Source organism: Mixophyes fleayi, chromosome 11 (genome assembly GCF_038048845.1).
Source record: "Mixophyes fleayi isolate aMixFle1 chromosome 11, aMixFle1.hap1, whole genome shotgun sequence".
In the NCBI taxonomy this organism is placed as follows: domain Eukaryota; kingdom Metazoa; phylum Chordata; class Amphibia; order Anura; family Limnodynastidae; genus Mixophyes; species Mixophyes fleayi.
The window spans coordinates 13,574,994-13,600,612 of record NC_134412.1 but is presented as its reverse complement, the minus strand read 5'-3'; the positions used below and the strand labels follow the sequence as shown (position 1 = coordinate 13,600,612).

At 38.4% G+C, this 25,619-nt stretch overlaps 1 protein-coding gene across 1 annotated transcript; it reads right to left on the bottom strand.

Moving 5' to 3' along the window:
* Positions 1–1,184: 1,184 nt before the first annotated feature.
* On the bottom strand, positions 1,185–18,579 carry LOC142107532 (uncharacterized). Its single transcript, XM_075191007.1, has 9 exons — positions 18,473–18,579; positions 15,887–15,997; positions 13,781–13,930; positions 12,767–12,907; positions 11,289–11,420; positions 9,413–9,565; positions 7,657–7,854; positions 3,715–6,687; positions 1,185–3,667 (listed from the first exon to the last, which is right to left on the bottom strand). The coding sequence occupies exons 1-8, from the start codon at positions 18,534–18,536 to the stop codon at positions 4,283–4,285; spliced, it is 3,354 nt and encodes a 1,117-aa protein (XP_075047108.1). The 5' UTR covers positions 18,537–18,579; the 3' UTR covers positions 1,185–3,667; positions 3,715–4,282.
* Between the last annotated feature and the right edge of the window lie 7,040 nt (positions 18,580–25,619).

Sequence of the window (25,619 nt, the reverse complement as noted above, 5' to 3'; positions counted from 1 at the left end):
CTAATTTTTAATTATTTGTTTTCTGTGGAATCTTTGTAAACTAATTACAATGTAAATGATAAAATTTTGGCTCTTGATCATGATTTCTACTTAACATACAAAAAGCATTTGCACCCATGTACCCACAGTGGAAGCAGCCATTGTATAAGCAGAACCAATTGCATTTAGCTTACCCATTCATTTGGAGTGAAGGTGTTTCTACCAAAGTGCAGAGCAAAAACACTGATGCACCTTGATTATTGAAACAGTGCAGAAATGAGATTTCCATTTGCAGAATAAGATTATTTGTAATGAGATAAAGGAGTATAGAGGGCTCAAACTTATTTTATATTGAAAGTGGCCGATAATATGTTGCTATTTGCAAAATAATCAACCAAATCTATTATTTGCAAAATATTCAACCAAATCTTTCAGGGTTCACACTGCAGAGTCATAAACTGATGATGTTTTCCAGTTGACTTTAACTCACGTCACTTCATAAACCTTAATTACACAGCAAAATATGTGTTTTACTTTTCATTACTGACAATAAAGAAAGCTGGATTTTTGCCATTATGTAACTATCACGTTATTCTAGTTAAATTGCCATGTGACTTTATCTTGGAATATTATCAAGTGTGTGTATAGACTGAATTACGCCAGGTGATTAATCATGGGAATGAAAATCTTTTAACTATCTACATTGTTAATACGGTATATTAAGACTTACACTTCCAGTACAGCCATTGTTACCCAGTTCTGTACTTGAAATGAACGTTTTCCTTTCTAAAAGTCCAGGGCAATATTACACCTCAGGAGTCCTCACCATTGTTTGCATTTTTGCTCTATGTCGGATTTACCTGGCAAAATGTTTTTTATTTTTTTTTAGCTGAGATCAGAATGATCTAGACTGTCTGCGCTTGTAGGGAGTTAAGATATCTTGTACGGTTGATGCCAAACAGAAGATTTGGATGTTCCCATCATATGGGTCAGAGTATGTTGGGGGGTTTCCGTGGCACAGTTGACTGTGGAGCTGTTGGAGTTAATGCCTAGATATATCTGTGTGGTGAGATAGAACAGGGGTCTATGGTGTAGACCTAGGAGAAGTGTTTGCCTTAAAGGGCTCACCGTGTATGTTCCCATAAACTTCACATCAACCTTAAACTCTAAACATTTGCATGCAAATAAACACACGGAGACATGTATAAGTTACTAAAAATCGCCAGAACTTTTATTATGATTTTGTATTAAACTAAACCTATGGTGGCGGAGAAAGGACACTGCGAAACAGCTCTCAGGTTGATAACACTAGATCCCATGGGGACTGGCGCAAACCGCCGTAAGTCCACAAACCAAAGGGAACAAATCCCATCACAACTTGCGCTGAGTTGGCGTCAGAGTGACTGCCCCTTTCAAAATCACGCTGCCCTCTCTCACCGAGCCGGACAGGGACCCTCCTCACCGAAGGACCAAAAAAGGAGTTACTGGTGCCTCTAAGGGGACAGTGACCTGCGACCAACTACCTGTGCGCCCACTAAACAGCCGCTGAACGCAGTGCCTTCCTACCGCAAACCCTAACACATAAGTACTCAAACTGAGGAGTGGGTGGGTGGGATCTCGTGCTGCAGAGTGAAGCAGACAAGGAAGTACATCCTGCTATATTCAATCAATGTCCCTCCCACAGGAGCTGCCATTGGTCGGGCCCAACCCTATGTTAACCAATTCAGGTAAGTGTTCAGCTTGCTTCAAACACTGTCGCCCTTTTAGTGCGTTCATCCTAAAAGCCTCACTTGTCATGAACATTGTTTGGAAGGCAAACGATATTGTCACCAAACAAAATATATGTACATATATATGTATGTGACATGTATCGCCAGAGAAGTCCAGCTGCAAAACCACAGTATATGATCATCAGGCATAAATCAGGTGTACAAGTTTGCATACTTATGCCTAATGATAGCGTAGAGAACGGTTAGTAGTTAATGCAAGAGTCACATTACCCTGTGAGGCAGAAGTGCTAACCTCTGAGCCACCGTGCTGCCCCTATGCTGAATATCAAGTCTGAAACGCAATCACTGAAAAAAAAACTATTCAATTCACCTGTTAATAATATAGTCATTACTGACAAAACATAAAAATAAAATAAAAAAGGATGTTATTAATGTCTACTGTACATAAAATACATTTTTACAATTGATCCTGATTGCAAACACATCTTCTAGTATGCATATGCGACCATCGTCACTAGTAACTAGGGACTTAGACTGGACCTGCAGCTGGTACAAGTAATATGACAGAAACAAATGTACCTTTGAGATGCCCAAAGTTTGACTTGGATGCTGCTGTGTGTGCTGGAGCTTGGGACGTCCTCACTGTACATTGACTATGTAAATACGCCCAGTCCCCTCGCTGTTCCGCTCATGAAATCGTAGGCTGTAGTAAGAGTCATTCACTTAGACATTGCTGCGTTCTCTGGTGTATTGTTTATTTCTGGGCATGCACAGTGCATTTTTACGCAAAATATGGCTGAGGAGCCAGCGGGAGGATGGAGCTTCCTGATGCATTGCACCCTTCCACCGCTCTTACTGTCATACTGCTCCTCTTCGACCACTGACTCACAGGGATGACAAATGTGTGTACTTTATACAAGCATGGCCACAAGTACAGAGCCAGAGACAAAAGTATATTGTTTTTACTAGTTTCTTTAGTTTTTATTTATATTTTATAGTATATTACTTTTATTTTATTGTAGTTCTTATATTTATTTTTCACAGTTTTTGTTGTTTTTGTTTTATAATTAAGGGAGACAAACATAAAACCTCGGTTGCTAGAACTACTAAATTTAATGTAAACCCGATTGCTTACAATATATAAGGCAGTTACTAATAGATTTGTGTTTTGGTTCTGTTGGTGATGTCTAGTATAAAAAATCTGTCCCATGTCTCCTCTTTACCTCCCTGATCCTTAGTAATGTCAGATGATGACATCGCAACATTCCATTGCTAATGCGGAAGCTCTTAATGCGTCTACATTCGCTAGGCGCAATGGAACCAAGCAGTACTGTTTTTGCTCTCCTTAGTACTCCCCAATGCTGCCCCCCACCCAGAAGACAGCATAATATATGTGTGCATGCTACCTAAAATGCTGACAGACTGATGTTGCCCAGAGTAGCTCCCATCTGCAGATCCTCTGAACTCATGAGGCAGGACAGCTCTACAAAAGGAGCAAATATCAGTCTGGTCCATTTTTTATGCTCTCTTCTGAGCTTACGGAACACAGGGGGACTTTGGGGTATATTTACTAAACTGCGGGTTTGAAAAAGTGGAGATGTTGCCTATGGCAACCAATCAGATTCTAGCTGTCATTTTACAGAATGCACTAAATAAATGAAAACTAGAATCTGATTGGTTGCTATAGGCAACATCTCTACTTTTCCAAACCCACAGTTTAGTAAATCTAGCCCTTTGTCCTTTTAGAACATAAATAGAGGAGGCACTAATTAAAAATGTACATTTCCAAAACATTACAATTAAATTATACTTTGATAAACCATATGATAATTGTGGCCCTATCAAAAGCTTGTCACACGTGGCAATGCGATCATTCAGCCCTAAGATCAAATAATCAAATCTGTTGCCAATTTGGGCAGCTCTATCCACTTAGCTCCATGAAATTGGTCAAGAGATTACTGTATGTAAATACCAATGCCGTTATATGCAGACCCAATTTTCCGACCTGTCCGGTCTTGGAGGAAACCTATAGAAATATTCCATTAACACTTCCAATGTTGAATTCCACAGTAAAAGGATCATTGAGATTATTTTTTTATATATCTACTTTAAAGGCTTGTGATTATTGGCCCACATTTACATTTGCGTTCTGATAATCAGCTTCATAGACATAGTGTATCTTTTTTTTTTTATTTCAAAGGTCAATGCATTCTCAGATTTGTATTTCTACTTTTATGACACGTGTCAGTAACATTTTGCGTATACAAAATTTTTCATGATGCGGGAAATTTAGAAGTTGGGGGGTTTAGTGCTAAAATAGTTTCTAATCAGCGTAAAGAATCAAATGCAATTTACACACTGTGTCATTAATTTTCTAATTAAATATCCATGCTACTCAAGAAAATATACATTTTAACATCTGGATTGTGAAAAAGCACAAGTCATCCTTCAAGTAACATGGGTATTCAACACAAATAGACAAACAAGTTTATCCATCCATACAATTAACATACAAGAGACATAATAACGTAAAAAAATAAACTCTTATGCTGGATTTACTAAGTTCTCAGTGTTCAGTTCAGTAATAAAAGTGAAATGGAAAAAAGGATTAAACAGCTCCCAGTTTCCATGCTATAAGATGGGGCATGGTTGTTACTAGTATTATTTCCTCTGCCAGTAATATTGCCAATGCCATCATATAAAGAATCCGTAGTATTATTTCCTGGAATCAACAGATTTGTGTTATAACTGTTGCTATTGCCATGTGCACTGCCAAGATTGTTGTTGTTTTCATATGGTGGTCCATTATTATTTCCTCCAGGAAGCGCGACACCTGAATTATAGCTATTGCCACCTGCACTGCCAACATTGCCACCATGGTCAAAGAAATCACTATCATTATTTCCTCCAGAGGGCATTAGATCTGGATTATAGCTATTGCTACTGTCACCTGGACTGCCAACAATGATACCATAGGCAAAGGAATCACTACCATTATTTCCTCCAGAGGGCATTAGATCTGGATTATAGCTATTGCTACTGTCACCTGGACTGCCAACAATGATACCATAGGCAAAGGAATCACTACCATTATTTCCTCCAGAGGGCATTAGATCTGGATTATAGCTATTGCTACTGTCACCTGGACTGCCAACAATGATACCATAGTCAAAGGAATCACTACCATTATTTCCTCCAGAGGGCATTAGATCTGGATTATAGCTATTGCTACTGTCACCTGCACTGTCAACAATAATACCATATGCAAAGGAATCACTACCATTATTTCCTCCAGAGGGCATTAGATCTGGATTATAGCTATTACTACTGTCACCTGCACTGCCAACAATGATACCATAGTCAACGGAATCACTACCATTATTTCCTCCAGAGGGCATTGGATCTGAATTATAGCTATTGCTACTGTCACCTGCACTGCCAACAATGATACCATAGGCAAAGAAATCACTACCATTATTTCCTCCAGAGGGCATTAGATCTGAATTATAGCTATTGCTACTGTCACCTGCACTGTCAACAATGATACCATAGTCAACGGAATCACTACCATTATTTCCTCCAGGGGGCATTGGATTTGAATTATAGCTATTGCTGTCGCTACCTTCAATGCCAGAGCCAGGATTGTTGGCATTCGTGTAGGTAAGTCCATTACTATATTCCCCCTGGGGCACTGTATTTGTATTATAACTATTATTGTTTACCCATGCATTTCCAACACTGCTAACACCACTGCTGTTGTTGCCATTGGAAGACCCATTGTTAGTAACACTTGCAGGCATAGAATTCATATTGTAACCATTATTGTTATTCCATGAACTGCCCAGGTTGTTGAGATGGCCATAGGCAGATCCATTACTATTTTCAGATGGAGATATGGGATTTGTATTATAATTGTGAGAGGACCCATTATTCACCTCATGGGGCAACATGTTTGAGTTATAGCCATTGTTACTGGTCCAGGCACTGCCAAGATTGCTGCCATTACCATGGATGTATACGTTATCTGATGACATTGGATTTGAGCCATAGTTGTTGCCAATGGCGGAGTCATTATGGTTTCCCTGTGGGACCATCATGTTTGCATTATAGCTATTGATGTTACTTCCTCCACTTTCAAGACTGCTGTTGTTGCCATTAGAAGACCCATTGTTATTACCACCTGAAGTCATAGCATTTATGTTGTAACCATTATTGTTGTTCCATTCACTGCCTTGATTACTGTGATGGCCATAGGCAGATCCATTATTATGTTCAGTTGAAGATACAGGTCTTGTAATATAGTTGTTGTAAGTGGACCCATTATTATTCACCCCAGGGGCCATTAAATCTGAGTTATAGCCAGTGTTGCTACCATTGCCATGGGAAAGTACATTATCTGTTTGTATAAAGTTTTGGTTAGAGTTGTTTTTGATATAACTATTATTGTTATTAACTGAAGGCTTCATATTTGGGTTATAGTTACTGGACAAAATGCTTCCATTGCCATAGCTAGTCTTATTTGGCATATAGCTGTCATTACCAATGGATCCATTGTTAATTTCCCACAATGGCACATGGTTTGAATTATAGCCAATGTTGTTGGTACTACCAAAATTGCTGTCATTGCCATGTGTAGATCCATTATTTGGCATTATAGAATTTAAGCTATAGCTGCTATCATAGACAGATCCATTATTGTTTTCCCCAGAGCTTAAGGTATAGACATTGCTATTGGCAGATCCATTATGCCCCTCAGATGACATCATATTTTGGTTAGAACCATGGCTGTTGGTCCACTCACTGGCTAGTTGAGTGCCATTTCCACCACTAGTGTAGGATATAGATGATTCATTGTTTCGAGGGATATTGTATTCTCCTGGTGAGAAGGTCCCAGTAGTTCCAGCACTAGAATTGCCTGCATGCCCTGTAGTGTGGTATACCGATGAGGAGTTAGGACTTCCAGATCCATTTATGTAGCCTGGTAAAACAAGACTTGTGTTATAAACATTAGAGCCATATCCTGAAATTTATATAGCATTATGTGTCCTTCTGGTGTTCTAAGGGGTGAATTCTGAACATAGACACTGTCACAATTATTAATGACTATCCTATCAATGTTCACAGTGGTATAGGTGGTTGAGTAGCTACTGGCCCATTTAATATTAACAATTATTATTAGCAAATTATTACTAAATTTGTAGCATTTTAACATCTCCTCGAATGCTGATAAAACTGGAATGTCATAGTGATGGAATTGTACATACTGCAATGGTTCTCATTACCATTAATGGTTATGCAACTTCCTTCTGTGAAGCTATCAATTTCAGAACCATTATTGTAAGTTGGTAAAGTATGGATAAGGTTATATACATTAGTGTTATACTTTGAGGTTTGAATGGTACTATCATCAGCCTTACTTGCATTACCCAATTATATTAGGGGCATACTTTGAACATCACTAATGCTATTATAACTATTATTATTCAGGTCTGATATTGCAGTAATTAACATAATTTTATACAGTGTAGCTTTTACAACCAACAAACAACACTAATACTAAAATAGGGGTTGGCTGGGCTGGGGGGCATCTGCCCCCCTGGGCCGGTTCCATTGTGGGTTACCTTGCCTGGGTCACTGGCCCACCTGCATTTTTTTTTTCGTTTAAAATGTTCCTAATAGGCTGCTATGCCAAGTCTTGAAGTCTCGTCTCCGCTGGGCTAAAATTTGCCAGCCAGCCCTTGAATACTACTGTGATGTAAAAACATACTGTTGTCATGAACTGCCTTTTGGTTCTGAAGGCACAACTTGTCATATAAGATGACTTGATTAATTTGGGTGGCTATACTTGTGGGATGACTATATAGGGTCAAAATGAATGCAGCTAAGCTCATGAAAGAAACAGAAGAAAGCTTAGAACCTTTAAGTTTCATTAGAGAATTGTTGGTACCTGTTCCAGGTGAGCCATTTTCCATGGGAAAGTAACCACTGTCTTTCATGTTGTCCTCTGTGAGCTTGTTGTTGCAAAATGTTCCATTACAACATTGAACAGTTGCACTGCCTAACCGTAGCAACAGAGGCAGAACTGAGCTGTCACACATGGCAGGTGTAGCACACCCCTTTACCAAAGCAGGTATTAGATTTCCATCTAGAGAAAGGCAGTTGAGAAAAAAGTAAGTGTTTAAACCTTGGTGATTTAAAAAAAATAGAAAGATTTGCCATCCTGCAGCTCTAGCCATTGTTAAACTACAAAGGGTAAATGTTTCAAGCTGAGAGTTTTCCGACGGGTTTGAAAAACCAATCAGATTCTAGCGATCATTTATTTAGTGCATTCTACAAAATTAAATCTAGAATCTGATTGGTTGCTATAGGCAACATCTCCACTTTTCAAACCCACCGGAAAACTCTCAGCTTGATTCATTTACCCCCAAGTCCCAAAAAGTCCTGGTGAAGAGCCAAAGATTGCCCATATCTGGTATAAATATTAGTGTTATTAGTTAAAATATACAAAAGATAAGGATTAAATAAATGGATTACTATAAACCATGCATATGTATAAATCAAATTATTAGTATTTATAGAAACAATTGAGATTTTTTTAGGGCCTCTTTATCAAGCTGTGAATCATGCCGAAAAGGCTTTTTTTCGGCATAGTTTAGGGATTTTTAAGTAAAGTGGTCATTTAACAAAAGCCTAACGCAGGAAATACTGAAAATATCTCCTGCATTAGGCAAAGTACCGCACAATTCATAATACTCAATGGGGACTGCGGTATGCACAAATTTATCAAGCTCTGAAAAGCTTAATTTTTTGGAGCTTGACCGGAATGGCTAATGCCATCTGAAGATGGCATTAGCCATTCAATCCTATGGCATCCCTCTCTGACAGCCTCCCTGCTCTATCCTACACTTTCATGAAAATGAAAATGTGCATTAATTAGAAAAAAATAATCACTGTGACAGACTCCGATGGGATGCACTATTACCAACATATCTTTATTAGTAAACTGCCCCTTTAAATAATCTGTCATCACTCTGATGACAGATGATTCTTAAGGCCAACATTGCGGAAAATGGTAAATATGCCCCTTAACTGTAAATATGCAATATGAGTTAATCCAGAAATTAATAGAGTATAAATTTATATAAACCCATTGTTTTATGTGAATTATAAAAAAGTAAACATGTCCTGCACTTCTATCCTACCTACCTGTCTACTACAATTCAAATTAACACAGAAATTCTTAACGCGGCTTAGCCAAGTTACAAGACTCCCCCAGCAGTGACAGACACCTAACACTAACCTGAGGGCATATTTACTAAACTGTGGGTTTGAAAAAGTGCCTATCAACCAATCAGATTCTAGTTATCGTTTATTTAGTACATTGTACAATATGACAGCTAGAATCTGATTGGTTGCTATAGGCAACATCTTTACTTTTTCAAACCCACAGTTTAGTAAATATAACCCCAGAACTTCAAACCTGTGCAATGAATGGTTTCAAACAACAACAAAAAAGGAGGCTCCGCTACAAATCTTTAAGAAAGGGCTAAAGATTACCGGTGATGCAGACAAATAAATGTAAAAAAACACCCTCAAGCCAAATAAAAGCAGCACGTTGTTTTAAATAAATCAATGATTAAATGTGCTATAGAAATAAAGAAGACAGCATGCAGAAGTAAAGATATCCTGCGCTTCTAACTTACCTTTTAGTGTCACGCCTGCTACTTCTAGGCAGGATGTTAAAGGTCCGTAGCATTGTGCCGTGGTGACGTCTTTGGGTGAACATCCATTACCATCGAATGTGTTGCAGCTGTTGCATTCTAATCCATTGGGTGTCTTATCCTCAGCCGCAGGTTCTTGGGAAAAACAATTAAAAATGATGTTAATTATTTGTTTACATTATCTTGAAAACACTTGTAGAGTAAACTTTTTTTTTAAAAAGAATGGAACATGTGAACTAGAACTTCATTCTATTCAAATTACTGCTTAAAATTGAAAGTTTAAATGTTCAATTCAATTACATTTGCATATCTCACTGATAACATTAGGAAGAAAATAATTTGGTAAGAAAAATAAAACTTCTGTAAAAATAAACTACCATACAATCCAAAATATGTCAGAAACGATTCAGTATATGTCAAAATGAATTAGTCCCCTGGCATAGTTCCTAGCTCCAAGTAGTAGTCCACTAGCGTATGCTAACCATCTTTAGTTTTGGTCCCTTAACATAGCAACCTGTCTTCGGTATTGTTCCCTAGCATGGTTAACTACCCCTAATATTAGTTCTGTAGTATAGCTTCCTGTCCCTAATATTAGTCCCTTAGCAAACCTCCCTGCCCCCTGTATAAGTGTTCTAGCATACCTCCTGGTGCCCACGGCTATGAGTTAAAAAATGAACTCATCTGAAGTGTGGGAGATAAGTGGTACTTGAGTAAACAAATTTCATATGGAGGATGTGACTGTTTGATTGACCCTCTATACCTTCATGCACTTATGCATCATCTATCCAGCCAACATCTTTTAATAGAGTCCTAAGCCTTACCCACTGTTCCGAGGGTGTTTAATTTAGTACTCTCAGCCACTTATCCTGCAACTTGCAAAATATTGTAGGAGGCATGGAGCTGACCAAGCCGGTAGTCCCAGAAGCAGCATCAGGGGTTACTTCAGCCATAGTTACGCCTCTGCATATACACATAGGGCTTTGACAGGTGCTGAGGGAAACCCGCCCTACCTTAGCAGCTGCACCCTCTAATGGTATAGTAGTTGTATAAATATTTTGTCCACAAATCAATGCACTTTGGAGGAAATCAAGGTGCAGTTGCAGGTCAATGGCTCATTTTGGAGTAGCCCTAAATTACCAGTTGTGCTCTTTAGAATGGGTTAGGCCAAGCTAAAAAGAAAACACCAGCCTGGACTCCACAAATAGAACTGGGTTATTTAACCATATACTAAATTAAATACTATTTTGGTAATATGAAAATCTGCCCCAACAAGCCCCCTTATTTTGGGGTCTGCACATCTATTGGACTATTGGAGGTGTGTATGATGTTTAATTATACCTGCCAACCTTTGAGAAGGCAATTCCGGGAGATCCCAGTCAGGAGGTGTGGTTGGAAGGCGGGAGGGGGGGCGGGTCACAGTTAATTGCGTCATTTTGGCCCCACCCCCGAGACAAAAAATTATTTTTGCACCATGGGTGGGGCCAAAATGACGCGATTCACCGCAAATTGCGTCATTTTGATGAGTGAGTTCCATATGCGGGATACATGCCCGCTCTCCCGAGAGTTCGAGAGATCTACCCGAATTTCGGGAGTCTCCTGGACATTCCGGGAGAGTTGGCAAGTGTGTGTTTAATACTGCTGGGCTACTACCCTAAGTTTCACTTTAGAACATAGAAAATGTCAGACTTAAATTACAGCCACTTGCATACTGATAAATCCACAGATCATGCAACTAAGCAAATGATGCCTACAAGTAATAGAATAAGAAAATGTGAAGGACTTGCTGCACTGAAACCTTCCCTCTTTGTTTGTCCTTTAACCTTGTAAAAAATCCTTCATGTTAATAGACTCACATTACCTGTAACACTGTTACAGAAATTGATGTCACAGCACTGCACTGCAACCGAAGACGTCTGACTGGAGAACAGCAGGCTCGGAGAACATGATGCAATCTCTCCACATCCTTTTATGTTGACATCTGCTATGTCACCTTTTTGTTGGATTGGGAAGAATAAAACAGAGCAGTTAATCATAGCCTCACTAACCTCCTATTCTGTATTTCCCTTAAATACCCCAGTTAAAATGTTTCTGCAAATACTATAGTAGAGTTTTCATCCTGGTGTAAAGTCAGTAGACAAAGGCATTGAAGTTTAATAATTGGATGAAAGTGTAAATCTATATTTTCTGTAAACTAATATCAGTTATGATGCGATTAGTAAACAGTCAAATAATTATTTTAGCCAATAACAACATGCAAATAAGACTAATCTGTCTATTTTAGTTAATATAAAATATAATGTGGTGAAAAAGCTAAATAATGTTTCCAACATAATAATTACATCTAGTTTGGGCTTATTCTGTTTGCAATCGCTAAGAACGTTTCCAGTATTATTAATGTAGCGTTCGCACATTGCAAACGCTAGTTATAACTAATACTAATTTTCATATGACAAATAGCAACTCCAGAGAGGTCATAAAAAAAACAGTTTATACAGATCTAGAAGAGGGAGCCTGAGGAAGGACACTTGGCTCCTTCAATGAACGATGACCAGAGGAATCAACCAATGGCATGTCAAGTTCTTGGGAGGTAATGACCCATCGACCTATGAATGTGGACTTTAATATTGGAACTGTGTTTCTTAGTGATGTCACTACTTTTTACAACTGCACAGTCTATAAATTGGTCACCTCTGGCTTTGGAAATCAGAGCACTCTGATAGAAGCTTGTGTTAGTGCTAACAGCGCATGCGTATGCATGCCAAATATTGCCTTGTAATACTTTGCGAATAAAACCTATATGCTTTGGGGACCACAGTGGACGTAACAAAGGCTTTAAGTCAATTGTTGTGTAGTTATACTAAATTATATACTTTATAGTCTCTTTTTGCTATTTTCCTTATAGAATGCATGGAAACTGGAAATGGAAGCAGGTTAACATTAAGGCATCCAAATTGATGCCAGATACTACGTACGTCTCAAAATTTGAATATTGCTTTGTCAAATGCTGGAGCTCATTCTAACCATGAAAGCATTGTTTTTGTGGCCATGTTGTTACTTTAGTGTGATTAGTCTTTAAATATATTTAAATTGAAATTTAGCTTACATACTACGTACTTAATTTCTATAATTGAATTTGGATTGCTAACATGCATATATACAGGTGGGCCAAACTGTATTGTACTGCATTATATATTTGACTAGGTATTAAAAGAAGAACTCTCACCACAGTGTGATCATCTCCAAACCATAGGATCACAGTGTGCCACATCTGTGTGGATGTGAGTTTGCCCATTCAACAACACAAACACACACACAAACACACCGACTGTTGCTCACCAAAAGTCCCTATGACTTTGATATCCAAACATTCCTTCTGTTGTTCACTACATTTCATTGTCTTCATTTTATCACTGTTACAGCTTGTCCCAGGGGATATACATGAGTGACAGTAGAGATCATTTGGAGTTGAGTCGTTATCTGAAAAAAAGTAAAGGTGACTTAGAAAACAACAACAAAAATCGTTAATCTTAACTATGGTAATTTCAGGATGCCAATGCTGGCTTAGGGACTATAGTGGATGTCGCCACTCCAAGGTAAGTAGTGTTTCCATGTCCTACACCTGGACAAACTTAAAGTAAGTAATCAAATAGATAATAGTTGGGTAATTTTCCCTAATTGGACAACCATTTAGGGACTTTAAAATCACAAATATCAGAACACAATGCATTTACAAAGTTTATGTTGTTGGATAGTCCAAGATCAGATTATGATGTCTTCTCACCAGCACCACTAGTCAAACATGGACTAACCTATCGTTCTTTGAGCCACCTTGACTTGTCATCACTAGACTAATCTACCATTTGGGGAGATTACACTATAAGCTGTTGCTCTGATCTCATAAGTTATACGAAAAGAGCAGTATTGTAATTGTAATAGGGACTAAGTGGAGGAAATTCTTTAGAAAATGTGGTCAAGCTTCAGGACCGCATGTAATTCTGTTGAGTTGCGAGCATGTATTTTGGTAGGTTCTCCCATTTACCTTACTTTCAATGGGACAAAATTGCCACCATCAATGTGCATAGAATTATTACTATACAAACATATACCAATATAAATAAAACATTACATTTATCAACTGTGACATTTGAAATAATGAAAGCCCAGACCTATCCTTACTCATGAACGAAGACTTCTATACAAACAAACATCAAACAGTGGAATTTGGGTCTGCACCATTGGATGTGTCTTCTGGACATATAGACATTTTTTCTCATATATTTTGTAGCTGCATTGGTTTGTGAATGAAACACATAGACCCAAGACAACAATAAATAAATAATGTGGAAGTACCTGAGATACTTTCCTTGTTGCAAAGATCAGATGCACAAGTCTCCTGCCGTAGGGATAACCTTGTTATTTCATTTGGGGAAATTGATACTTTCTTGGAGGGTGCAGTTGAATTAACACAACCTTTAAAAACACTCCGGACTTTACAGGGAACTTGATGAAAACAAATAACAAAAAAAAATGTCATCAATGTATCAGTGCTCTACATAATAATCCTGTTATAATGATAATGTTTTACTGTTGTCCCTAAGTTTATATGTTCTGGGCATTTTTAAGCTATTAAACCAATAAATCCTGAGGGGTTACGAATTGGCGTTGACCATAATTCCGGCAAGAGAGATGTAGACACTACAATACCGATAGCTGTTATAGCAATATGTAGTAAATGTAGACTTATAGAGAAAGTTAAAGCAAAGATTTGCAACAGGACTGAACGTCGGAAGTTTAATTTTCCTCACTTTACTTCCCGAGAGTGAGATTGTCTTAAGGGTGCGATGCGACCACCCGACTTCCAGGATGAGGTACAACTGTTAATACAAAAGCTAAAGTAAAAAGAGTAGGGGTCTGTCTTATAAACACTATTAAATGTTAAGTTACATTTACTACATGTCGCTATAACAGCTATCGGCATTGCAGTGTCTACATCTCTCTTATCGGAAGTATGGTTGTCGGCAAGATGACTTCCACCGCAAATCCCCATAGTTTAGCATACACATCCCTTGTTGGCTTTTTGTATATTAACAACTAATAAACATATTTTTCCTCATTTTTAAAAATATTGAGATTAAAAAAAAATATTGGCTACTTCTTTCAATTGTCTATTAAGGCATATTATATATGCAATCCATGTTTTTCTTACTGTTTTCACATATCACATCTAAATTCTTGCAACAAATCCATCTTTGCACTGCTACACACAAACGCATGCTGACACAATGCTTGTGAATCACTGTCCTATGCAGTTAGGGCTCCAATTTGATATGAAGTTTTCTCAGTCTATATAAAACACCCCTTACTCTGTATGAAGCTGTAGGCAAAACAGGGTTATAAACACATATAGCCAACTGTAAATAGAAACAAGCAATGCACATTAAGCGTAGCGCTGCAAGACACAAATGTCTTCCGACACACTGGTTAGGAGTCACTGTTCTATGTCGTGAGAGACATTTCAAAACCACATCCATAGACAGCAATAAAGAACAATGATCCTAAGCGTTCTATTGTGTACCAATTCTTTGGAGTTTCAGAACAATGGAACTTTGAATCCCAGCAGGAAACAAAAACTTTGAATGCTGCTAATATGGAGGATGGACAATGTTTTCTCTGGTTGGTCTTCAGTCTAATCCAACTGATACAACACTCCGTAATGAATTTCTACAGAACAATTTTGATGTGGTTGTTTTGGGCAAGCGGTACAATTAAAGTTTTTGCTTGTGAAGACTACTGGAATTTTATGCAGAACTAAAACTGAAAGTTATATTTAAAATGTATGTTTTGTGCATCCATGTGTGAGCAAACCTTCTTCACTGCTTGGTAAAGGCAGACAAATATTGTACTGTTTCTTATAAATTGGCCACTGGAGGCACTGTTGCATTGACAACAATAGAGTAAACTTCCTCATGATGGAGAAAGCAAGATAGCAGCTCTCATTTATTTTAATATACAAATATACATATAAAGAAGTATTTTGATGCAGAATACTGAAATGCATTTGTCTGTACTGAACTTGAGGTATGTTTTATGGCAAAGACTGTGAAGGCATGGGCAACCTGCAGCTCCACAACAGCTAGAGAGCTACAGATTATCTTCCTCTGCACTAGGTGGCATATTATCCCAAAAATTGTGAACTTTGTTGAATAGTGCTAATATTTTATACAGCACTACACTGCACAGATCAGATTTGTTGGCTCTATTGGTGTTGGTACAAATAGACAGCACACTGGAAAGGGTTAGTGCAGAGGTGAAACTAGCAAGCTGTGGGCCCCGGAGCAGGGAACCGGTGAGAAGGGAGCTGGTGGCTCCCGACCCTCTGCATCTGCTGTGCAGCGGGCTCCATTATCTCCCTGCCGCACCAATGGTAGTTCCGCAACTGGGTTAGTGAATACTCACAAGAAGTTATGTCCAGAGAAGTTGTGCAACACTTGTCATTATTTCCGGGGCATGTGACAGGCTTGCAGTTCTTATCATCGCCAACACATGAGTAGCACTTCAGAGAACTGGCTAAATAGGAAAGAATATATAACAGTTTAGTGGTTGTTTGACCCATACATTTACAGTATGTTCCGTCACTCTTGTCCTGTATCAAATCCTTATTTTGGAAATTTGCTGAACCTGTTTTTCAGGATTTTGTTGAGCAGTAAAATAACTTTATATGCAAAAAAAAAGAGTGGTGTGTGTGGATAATCCCCAAAACATATTTTAATGGCTTAATTTTATTGAATAAACGTTTTTTGTTTCAATTTTTTGTATTTGATTTACGGGCAAAGTTGATAAATCAGGCTAGGTCAGAGATAGGCAACCTGAAACAATTCAAGGGCCTCATTGGATGGCCCTCTAACCTTCAAAAGGGTCACATGTTACTCTTAATCTCAGCAATTAGTTAAAACAATACAGTTAATCAAAGAAGGAGACACCTATCAGCAGACATATTAAACAAGTGTTACAAGCTATAACAAACAATCTAACAGTAAAGCAGGAAGGAGTTGGGGGTTGAAGGCGATGGCTCCGAACCTCCACCTGGAGGTGAAGGCTTGAAGGCTGTTGTTGCCCTTCACTGACCTAGGTGCTTAATTGTGTCAAGGGCAACACTACCCTAAACATTCCTGAATTGCCTCCAAGGTTAGATTTATCATGCCTTCTAAAATGAAAAAGTGGAGGTGTTGCCCAAGCAATCAATACTGTCTGCTGTGTATTAGTTGGAGGACACTGTTCCCCTAAATTTTTGTAGCATCACTAAATATTTCACGGCGTATTTCATATGTGTATGTGCATAAATTAATTTTCTTTTCCATACTAAATTGAGCCTAGATTCATGTTTTATGCTTATCACTGGGAAATCGGTGATTTTAGTGATTTTGCAATGTCTGATGATTTTGAAGATATTGAAAATTAGTGTTTGAGATTTGAGTTTGCTTTTAATAGATTCGGTGATTTGGAATTCAATCTGTAAATTATTACAAAATACCGATTTTATCTCTATTTCTGCCAAATCAGGGATTAGTACATGTCCCCCTTAGATTTCCAGAATCATTTCCATCAATTTTAATATGACAAACACGACAACCATACAACATCTTACATTTGACTTCTGGATACTACTGTTTCGTTGTATCTGCTTTACATTACAGCAGCAAGGAGAGACAAATAAAACATAATTTAGCTGTACTATTATATTGACGTGTTCCAACATAAATGTGGTGGAGGCTATTTCAGCACACTTAAAACTAGTTTATCTTTACAGGGTGTGACTATCGAATTACCAGGAAGCTCATCTCTTGCTTCTATGGGATAACCCCAGCCCAACTAGACCATTAATAACAATAATTACACATTACCATGAGATGTCACTTTCTCTTGCCAAATATTCTGTTATTGAATGAAAATGTTCTTTTCTTATTTTAGTATGCTACCCACCCTATTTGTTTCCTAACACCCACAATTTTCACACCCTCGCCTTAACCCTTTGCTTAAAGTAAATTGACTGCGTTGCAAAAAAAGGTCCAGCTTCATCTTTCCCCATCATGCCCAACAAGTAAAAACAAACATCTACAATTATATAATTCACTTAGCATTCTTCCTATTCATGTCCCAGAAGTTTAGAACCTGCAATTCATATTCACAATGCAAAATATTGTTTATCACAGAACTATAGTATAGGTGAACCGGTTTCCCGCTGTGCCAATCAATGGGCAATTTGCATGAATGAACCAATAGTTATATTTTCAGCAAATCAATTCACAAACTTTACACAGCTTTTATTATGTGTTGAAAAAAATATATAATTTTAAAATAATAACTTTACTGTATAATGTGCATCTGTTACATAACTTTTTAATTTTTTTTTGAAGAACATAGAAACTCAAAATGTGCTCCTACGTTATGGCAACATCAACAACAGCATCGGACAAAGATCTTGCTTGGAATAACTATATTTAAACATGATCATAATATATTTTACTATACAGTTTAACTGTCCCTAAGAAACTGCATCTTTTTAACTGCTTGATAACTTTGCTCAGATGTATGTTCCTTTATATATAAGTAGATGTGGGCTTTTACAGGTAAGGGAAGTTCCCATAATTTACAACATGTCTAAAATATCCTAAACTTGCCCTTATCTTTCCCCAATTCGCTGCTGGCATCATCATCCTCATTCATTTGTTTAGCAGAGCTCCTCATAGTAACTGTAGGGCACTTGGGGATTGTGCCTGTATGTATAACAAAATTACAGAGCAACAGCAACAATTTACTTTTTTTCTTTCTAATTCTCTGCAGTTTTTGAATATTGGGTGTTCACATAAATGATCCTGTAAGTATGTTTCTATACCTGCATGCAGCAAAGAGATATCAGACTGTTTGGTTACTATCTGTCTCTATTTGGATTAAACAAAATCTACATTTGATTTTATATTTCTGATAATAATTGTTATTTTCTTATTAACTCTGGGATCCAGCAAAAACATTGTTGAGACTTACCTGGAACAAAAAAAGCCACAAAGCAGAATAATAAAAGAGACCTCTCCATTATGTATGTAGCCATCTTCAGTGCACCCCTGTGTATTTTTATCCAGGGTACAAATTGAGGCTTAAATACTTGGGCCACCGCCTTATGAGACATGTCAGAACCGCCTGTGAATATTCACTCCCTGTATCCCTGATGAGTAACATGTAAAAAAAAAAACCGGCACAGGCAGTAATTAATATTTTGGAATACAGAGAATGATTATTTGGAAATCACTGCAAACTGTCCTAAGGCAATGTACATTATCCATTGTCACTGTTGCCTTTTGGGACAGGTGGAACATATAAAGAACAGAAAGAGTTCATATGCATCTTTCTGCATTAATTAGAATTTTCCTATTTAATTATATATTATGCCAGGCATTCGTTCCAGAAATGCTTATCTTTTTAATTATTTTTTGCGGGGGTGTTTTAATGCATATTATATTTTTGTTTTTTAGTACTTGTAATTTCACATAAAGGTGTTCAAATACCCAGTCAACGGTGGTAGTTAGTTTAACGATACTGACTACCCCGACACAAAAGGGGACGACATGAGGACTTCGAATACGTAGTACAGCGACCTGCTACAAAAACTACTTACCAGGATGCAGATGACTTGATGGAACAACTCGCTCTGTTGCCGACTCTGCAAAATGACGTCATCAGAAACCGCAACTCCTGTTAAAGCAGCGATGGACGGTCCCGGCTGTCATTGATGTAATCTAAGTATTATTTTAGGGGTTAGGGTTAGGATTAGGGTTAACATTAAAATAATACTTGCAATAAATCAATGACAGCCGGGTCCGTCCTTCACCCCTTTAACAGGAGTTGTGGTTTATGATGACGTCATTTTGCAGGTTCAACTTTTTTGATCAATAGGAAATAAACTGCGCCGCCGCACATCGCCGGCGCCAACATGGGCGTGGTCACATTGTGTTGGGGGTGTGGTCAACATGGGCCGTTGATATATACATTCTAATAAAACATTATATTTATTGCGTCCTCCCCAGCCACATCACGCGTCATCTCCAGGCACATTATGACACCCCCAGCCCACTGTACTTATCTATGCTTCTGGTGCTGCTGACATCCATCAGGGTGGGAACTTCTTGTAGAGTGAACAGGGATATTACCACATCTCATCAGACTTAGAGCTTTGCGGCTTGCTCTGCAGGCCATGTCCTATCCTGGGACTGGGAGCAGCTATCAGCTCCCTTCTGCTAACCAGAGCTGCATTAGGCCTCGGGGGCCTGGAGCATTTAAGACATGGGGTCCCCTATGATGCAATATGGTTATCATTTTAGACAAATTTGACACAAATACATAGGAAATACTGTGTGCACTACTGTTCGGTACACGCAGCTCTGCCTTTACAAGCAGTACAGTGTGAAACGGGACATACCTCCCAATTGTCCTTGCCGCCGGAACAAATCCTGACTAAGCGACACAGTCACCCAAATTCAGGACTGCCCCACCAGATTCAGGACAGATGGCAGACTGTCCTGCTCTCTCCTACTGTTCTTGTCATTTTCACCACTTGTTGCTGCTGGTGTCTTTAGCTCAGTTTCTGCTTGTCTGAATCCTGAAATATTGGGGGCTCTATTTGGAAAAAACATGGGTACATGAAATTTAGAAAACTGCAACTAGCCCGGGCGTTAAATCAAAGCACACACATTTAATAATTAGGCCTCTCTCCAGCCCCAATATTAAAATAATAGTATTCACATATGATAAATAGATCTATTTCCCTCCAACCAGTCCCAACATTAAATTAATAGCATTCCCATTTAATAAATAAACCTATTTCACTCCCTCCAAACAGCCCCAGCAATAAATTAATAGTATTTATGTTAAATAAATATAACCAATTTTCACAACCATCCCCAGTATTAAATAATTAATATTCCTATTCAATAAATACCCTTCCTCCCCAAACTCCATCCCATATTCAATCAATGGTCCCAAACCATCCCAACTTTAAATTAAAGGTCCCATCACTTGATCTTATATTAATAGGCCCCACTATTATACTGAATTTCCTCACCATTAAATTAAATTGCCCCACTGACACCCCACAAATAAAATAGCACCCATTATAGAATTAGGCCCCATCTACACTTCATTAAATTAATAGCTTAACTCTCACCATCATTATATTAAGACCCCCCACTCATTTCCATCACACATTATATTAAGACCCCCTCTCTGTTCCCTCGTTTATTGTATTAACATATCCCCCTCTCTCACACATTATATTAGCATCCACCCTCATGCTTTATAATAACATACCCACCCACCTTCTTCCCTCACATTTACCTTGCTCCATCTGCGCTGTTTAGGAGACCCTTTGTTCTGCCTCTGGTGCTTATCTGGCCATATGGAACGGCACCTGTCACGTGGTGCACATCCCATGTGACTCCTGTCTCTGACAGGATAGGAGGAGGCCACCCACTGGGAGAGGGTGAAGGTGGCGGGTCCTGGAGGAGGGGCCAGCCTCCAGCCAATACACTGTCCCCCCATGAGAGGATTTTGGACCTGACATAAGGGGGCCCAGGGTTTTTGCCCCCCACCCCCTCGTGTGGTAGGCCATACACGTGTGCTGCCCAGTGGGGACAAAAAAAGTGCTGAAGGAAGGTGCTGCTGCTCAGGTGGAAAAATCGGCTCATCTAGCCATCAGCCCTTCTGGCAGAAATGCCAGATGGCCAGTCTGCCACTGGTCTGGCGCATAAATGCCATTAGCTAGCTAAATACAAATACATATTGTCATCTCATCTGGTGGACTTGATTTAAAACACACTCACAGCTACAAAAACAATATCAAGTTTTGATGCTCTACTTTGGAAAGATCATGCAAATAGTAATTTTTATGGGCCAGATTTACATTATTGTAGTGCATCATTAATTGATAATTCTACTGTAAAAAAAATATTTTTAAATAAACACCTCTTTTCCCTCCAACTAGAGCATTTGTGATAGCTATAGGCCAGAACCAGGTAGTTCCAGGTAGCTCAATAGAATGCACTCAACTGTGTTCCTACACTGCATTGCCTGCTGATGACAATTCGACTTACACAAATCCTGAATGGACAAAGCTGCGTGCAGTCTGTTTTCAACACTAACACAGCGCTGTTTGCTCTGTCTCTTTTGAAGGTCATTGGAGAACAGCAGTGGTGGGAGCACTAGTTAGGGAAAGTTTTACTGAACTGCAGAGTCCCTGTCATGGAATCCAATACAGTCCTATTGGTTAAAAAAATATTGGGAATTATCCTTTATTTCAGTTCATTTTTATTTACTGATACAAAGGATATACAATCTTGTTATTCAGTAGATGCTATGAGAAAATCTGCTATCCCTTGGTATTGGTCTATGGTTACAGAGCCTAAAAATTGTCTGACTAATGCAAATGTAACTTTCTCTTTATCAAACAGTCTAAAAAGAATCAGATTCTAACTATCATGTTCTAGAATGTACTGAACTGGTTGCTATGGGCAACAGTTTAACATTCCTTTTTAGAAGGTATGCATTCTATTTTTATTGTAATATTACGTGGAATGACCATTTTAAACAAACAAACTGGTGCCATATACTGAATAACTGTAGATACTGAGGGTTATTTTCTAACATTGCATTTGCAAAAATCAAATGGTTCTCTTGAAAGAGTAACTAACACCCAGTTAAGAGAATATAAATCACATTTAACTTTTACATTATACAATAATATTTTATGTGAATATATTTTTAATGTAAAAATGTATTTAAAGTCTGCTCCAATTTATGGAAAATAATTGGATAGATATGTGTGCTGTAAGCTCCAATGGGGACAGGGACTGATGTGAGTGAGTTCTCTGGGCAAAGATACGGAATAAGTGGCGCTATATAAATAGCTGCTGCTGATGATGATAATGATGAAAGAACTCGGCCCCTTCCAAACTTTAAATCTGTTGTACATTTTAAATTTGTTTCCAAGCATGGCCTCTTCCCTTGTGTACTCCTGACTACAGACTCAACTTGCACTTATTTGCTCCCTATTCTGTCTCCCACTAATCCACTTCTTATGCCTGTTTCCTCAAGTTATAGCTATATGTTATATCCCACCCAGCAACTCATTGCTTCTGCTTCAGCTTCTTGTTGCAGTGTATTGTACTATTTTTTCCTATATTGTATTGTTCTGATATGTAATGTACTATTTTTTTGTATGCTCTCTCTACGGTGATATAGACCCTTTGTGGTGCCTTATACATGACAGATAAAAATAATTTTGCAAAGGTGCCAAATTGCCATTTCTAGCTGTGCATACTCCAAAATGAGGCCAAGTATGTATTTTTATGCACAAGTTGTCAGAAATTCCAGGAGATCAGATCATCAGTAGATAACAGAGTTATTATATTGTTGTATAATGTATTATTATCTATTTCCCCAAACAGAAACCAGTGCACAATAAATGTTTGTCCTGTGACCAGTGACTCATTTTGCTTGTAGGCAGATGGTACTGGATTTTCTTCTTTGTGTTAACCTAGTTGTAACTGGCTAAAATGTTGGATTCTCTTCTCTTTCATATCAAATTATCTTGGGTGTGTCAGTAGGTCAGAAAATGACAATATCTGTTCTCCTATTCTGTGTTTAATGTGTTGTATTATCCAAGATCCATTCTATAGTGACACAATTCCTATATTTTGGAAGTAGACGGTAGACTCTGGTAACTATCAACATTAGTTATACACTGTGCAGAGTGTCTGTGACCAAACTTCAAAAGCACAAGTCGCCAAAGAGCCGCAATCTGACGAGATAGACCATTGTTAAGGTTACCTCTTGATTGGTTGATTTTACTTTCCTTTTGACAATAAAGCACAGGCACTGGCTTGTTTTCGCCAAATACTGTATCACTGTGTTATTGTCTCTTGCACTTTGCTAAACGCTGTGTATTGGTCTCAAGTGATAAGGTCCGACTCAAAGGTCGGACCTTACCACAATGTGGCCATAGCCTGCATCCGTTAGTTGCCTATATTTGTGAGTGGAGACTTGGGCTCCAAATTACCTTACATGGGATAATCAGATATATGATAAGGCAGGTTCCATTACAAGCGAGTCCATTGTCATTCCTAATAGTCTCTAACACTCTACTTTGGGATGATTGGTTCACTAACCAGTCCAAAGATTAGCTTCAAAGTGAGGCAGTCAAATAACAAGGCAATGACAGCTCTTTTGTACCTTGACTAGCACAAAAAATATATAACCCTGTTAACCAACTTTAATTATACCATTACATTGTTCTCCCTAGGAAACAAACCGGGTGACATTAAGAAGCAGCCAGGTGGTGGCAGTTGTAATACTTTGCAATAATATAGGAAAGTTTTGGAGGTTATTGCCCACACCTACCAGGACTGGGCAGACTGGTGGTCAGTGGTCCAACACACACTGCTGGTTGTAGTGCTCACATAGTGCCTGTTATAATAGGAGAAACAATGGTTTATTCTATTATAATTGGACTCTGTTGGGCGCCAATAGCCGGGTGGCATGTAAAAACAGCCGGGTGGAGAACCGGTAAATAGGCGCTGTGGAGAACACTGCATTACTAGTCAGGATTGACCCTTACGGAGCAACTCTGTTTATATCAGTTGCTGTTTACACCAATGAACCCAACATGTTAAGTGTTATAGGTAGTGAGGGCAGAAAGTTCAGTTTATCATTTATACACGTTGGAGATAGTTACCAACTCTTCCACATTTCCACACAGGTTTGGAAGTTTTTGGTCTTAGTCATAGGCCCTGCTACACATTACTCTCCTTGTTCTTTATCCTGGATGTAAACATGTATACTGCTTATGTGTGCCACTGTATATAACATTTATGGTGTTCTATATGTTACACACAATTATTGTTTTTTTCATCTTATTTTGTTTTACTGGCTCTATAAGTGGCATTTTATTCTGTATTTGTAATAAAATTCTGTGTGTATGGACTACTAAACCATTCCACTTCTACTTTAAATATTCAGGAAGCGCTTCATAGTAAATTGTTGTGCATGCTGCAAGTTAAAATCTTATTACAGATATTATAGCTGTCATTTCAAATAGGGTTCATTGAACCCTATGAAGGAAGCACCAACAGTACACACTAGTGTTAACAGTGAACACAGGATGGACCAGAATGCAGCATCTCCTATTGTCTGGTGTCCATGATCCATCCAGAGTTCACTTTAAATGTGTTCTGTTAACGCACTCGTCATAGGTTTCAACAAAGCAGTGAATGCAGCCGAGACAGGGTATATTGTGGGCACATGAAAAGCATCTGTGAACCTATGTGTGTGTGTGTGTGTGTGTGTTTAATACACATTTCCCCTTACACTTCATTGCACGTGATGTATATACATGCACCAAATGAAGTTGCATTTATTTTTGCATATACTATAAAGCCTTCACAGTTGTGTGTAGATCCACCAAACATAGTTATGTGCATAGAGCAACATTAAAATAACTTTTTAAAATCCACAGTACGATCGCAGATGAATTTAGTGACGTTGGCTTTAAATTCATTCCTAATATGAAGTCAGGCTCTTTGCAGCAGGCAGATTAATTAATGTGATTGCTACTCAGCTGGTAAAGGCTAAGATCTCGCAATGGATAATCACTGGCATATCATCATGTGGTTGTTAGGAACGTGTGACCGTGTTTGTGTTTTTTCTCCACTAAGTTTATATTGTTTGTTTATGCAAGTAAAATGCGAACTGTTTTCTCTGGAGAATGATTATGGCAGGTCTTCTGTCAATTCATCAAAGGGTTAAAGCAGGAGAAATTAGTGATTTACCCAATAACCTATGTTCTCCGCAGTCCCCATAGACCTCCATGGGGACTGTGCTCTGACTGAATTTAACAAGCGTCCCTGTAAAAACTAACGCAATCTCAGTATGGCATTATCTTACCTTTTCAATGAGGTCCAATGATGCTGAAGAAGCTTCACTAGATCCCTCAGCGGGCAAATAATATCATGAGAGTCGGCATGGTTTTATTATAGACTGATCATGCCAAACCACCGTGGTAAGTTGTAATTGGTAAGTTGCAAAGTGGATCTTCACAATGTTGTTGATGTGATTTGAAGTATTTGAATTCTACAATTGTGTTTGA

What these genes read in the sequence shown, in the direction of transcription:
- LOC142107532 (XM_075191007.1), bottom strand. Translation starts at nt 18,536, where the DNA reads ATGGCTACATACATAATGGAGAGGTCTCTTTTATTATTCTGCTTTGTG. An exon ending in TTTCTGTAACAGTGTTACAG is followed by an intron (nt 9,566 to 11,288) that starts GTAATGTGAGTC and finishes GTTTTTCCCAAG; the next exon opens with AACCTGCGGCTGAGGATAAG. An exon ending in AGCAGGCGTGACACTAAAAG is followed by an intron (nt 7,855 to 9,412) that starts GTAAGTTAGAAG and finishes GCCTTTCTCTAG; the next exon opens with ATGGAAATCTAATACCTGCT.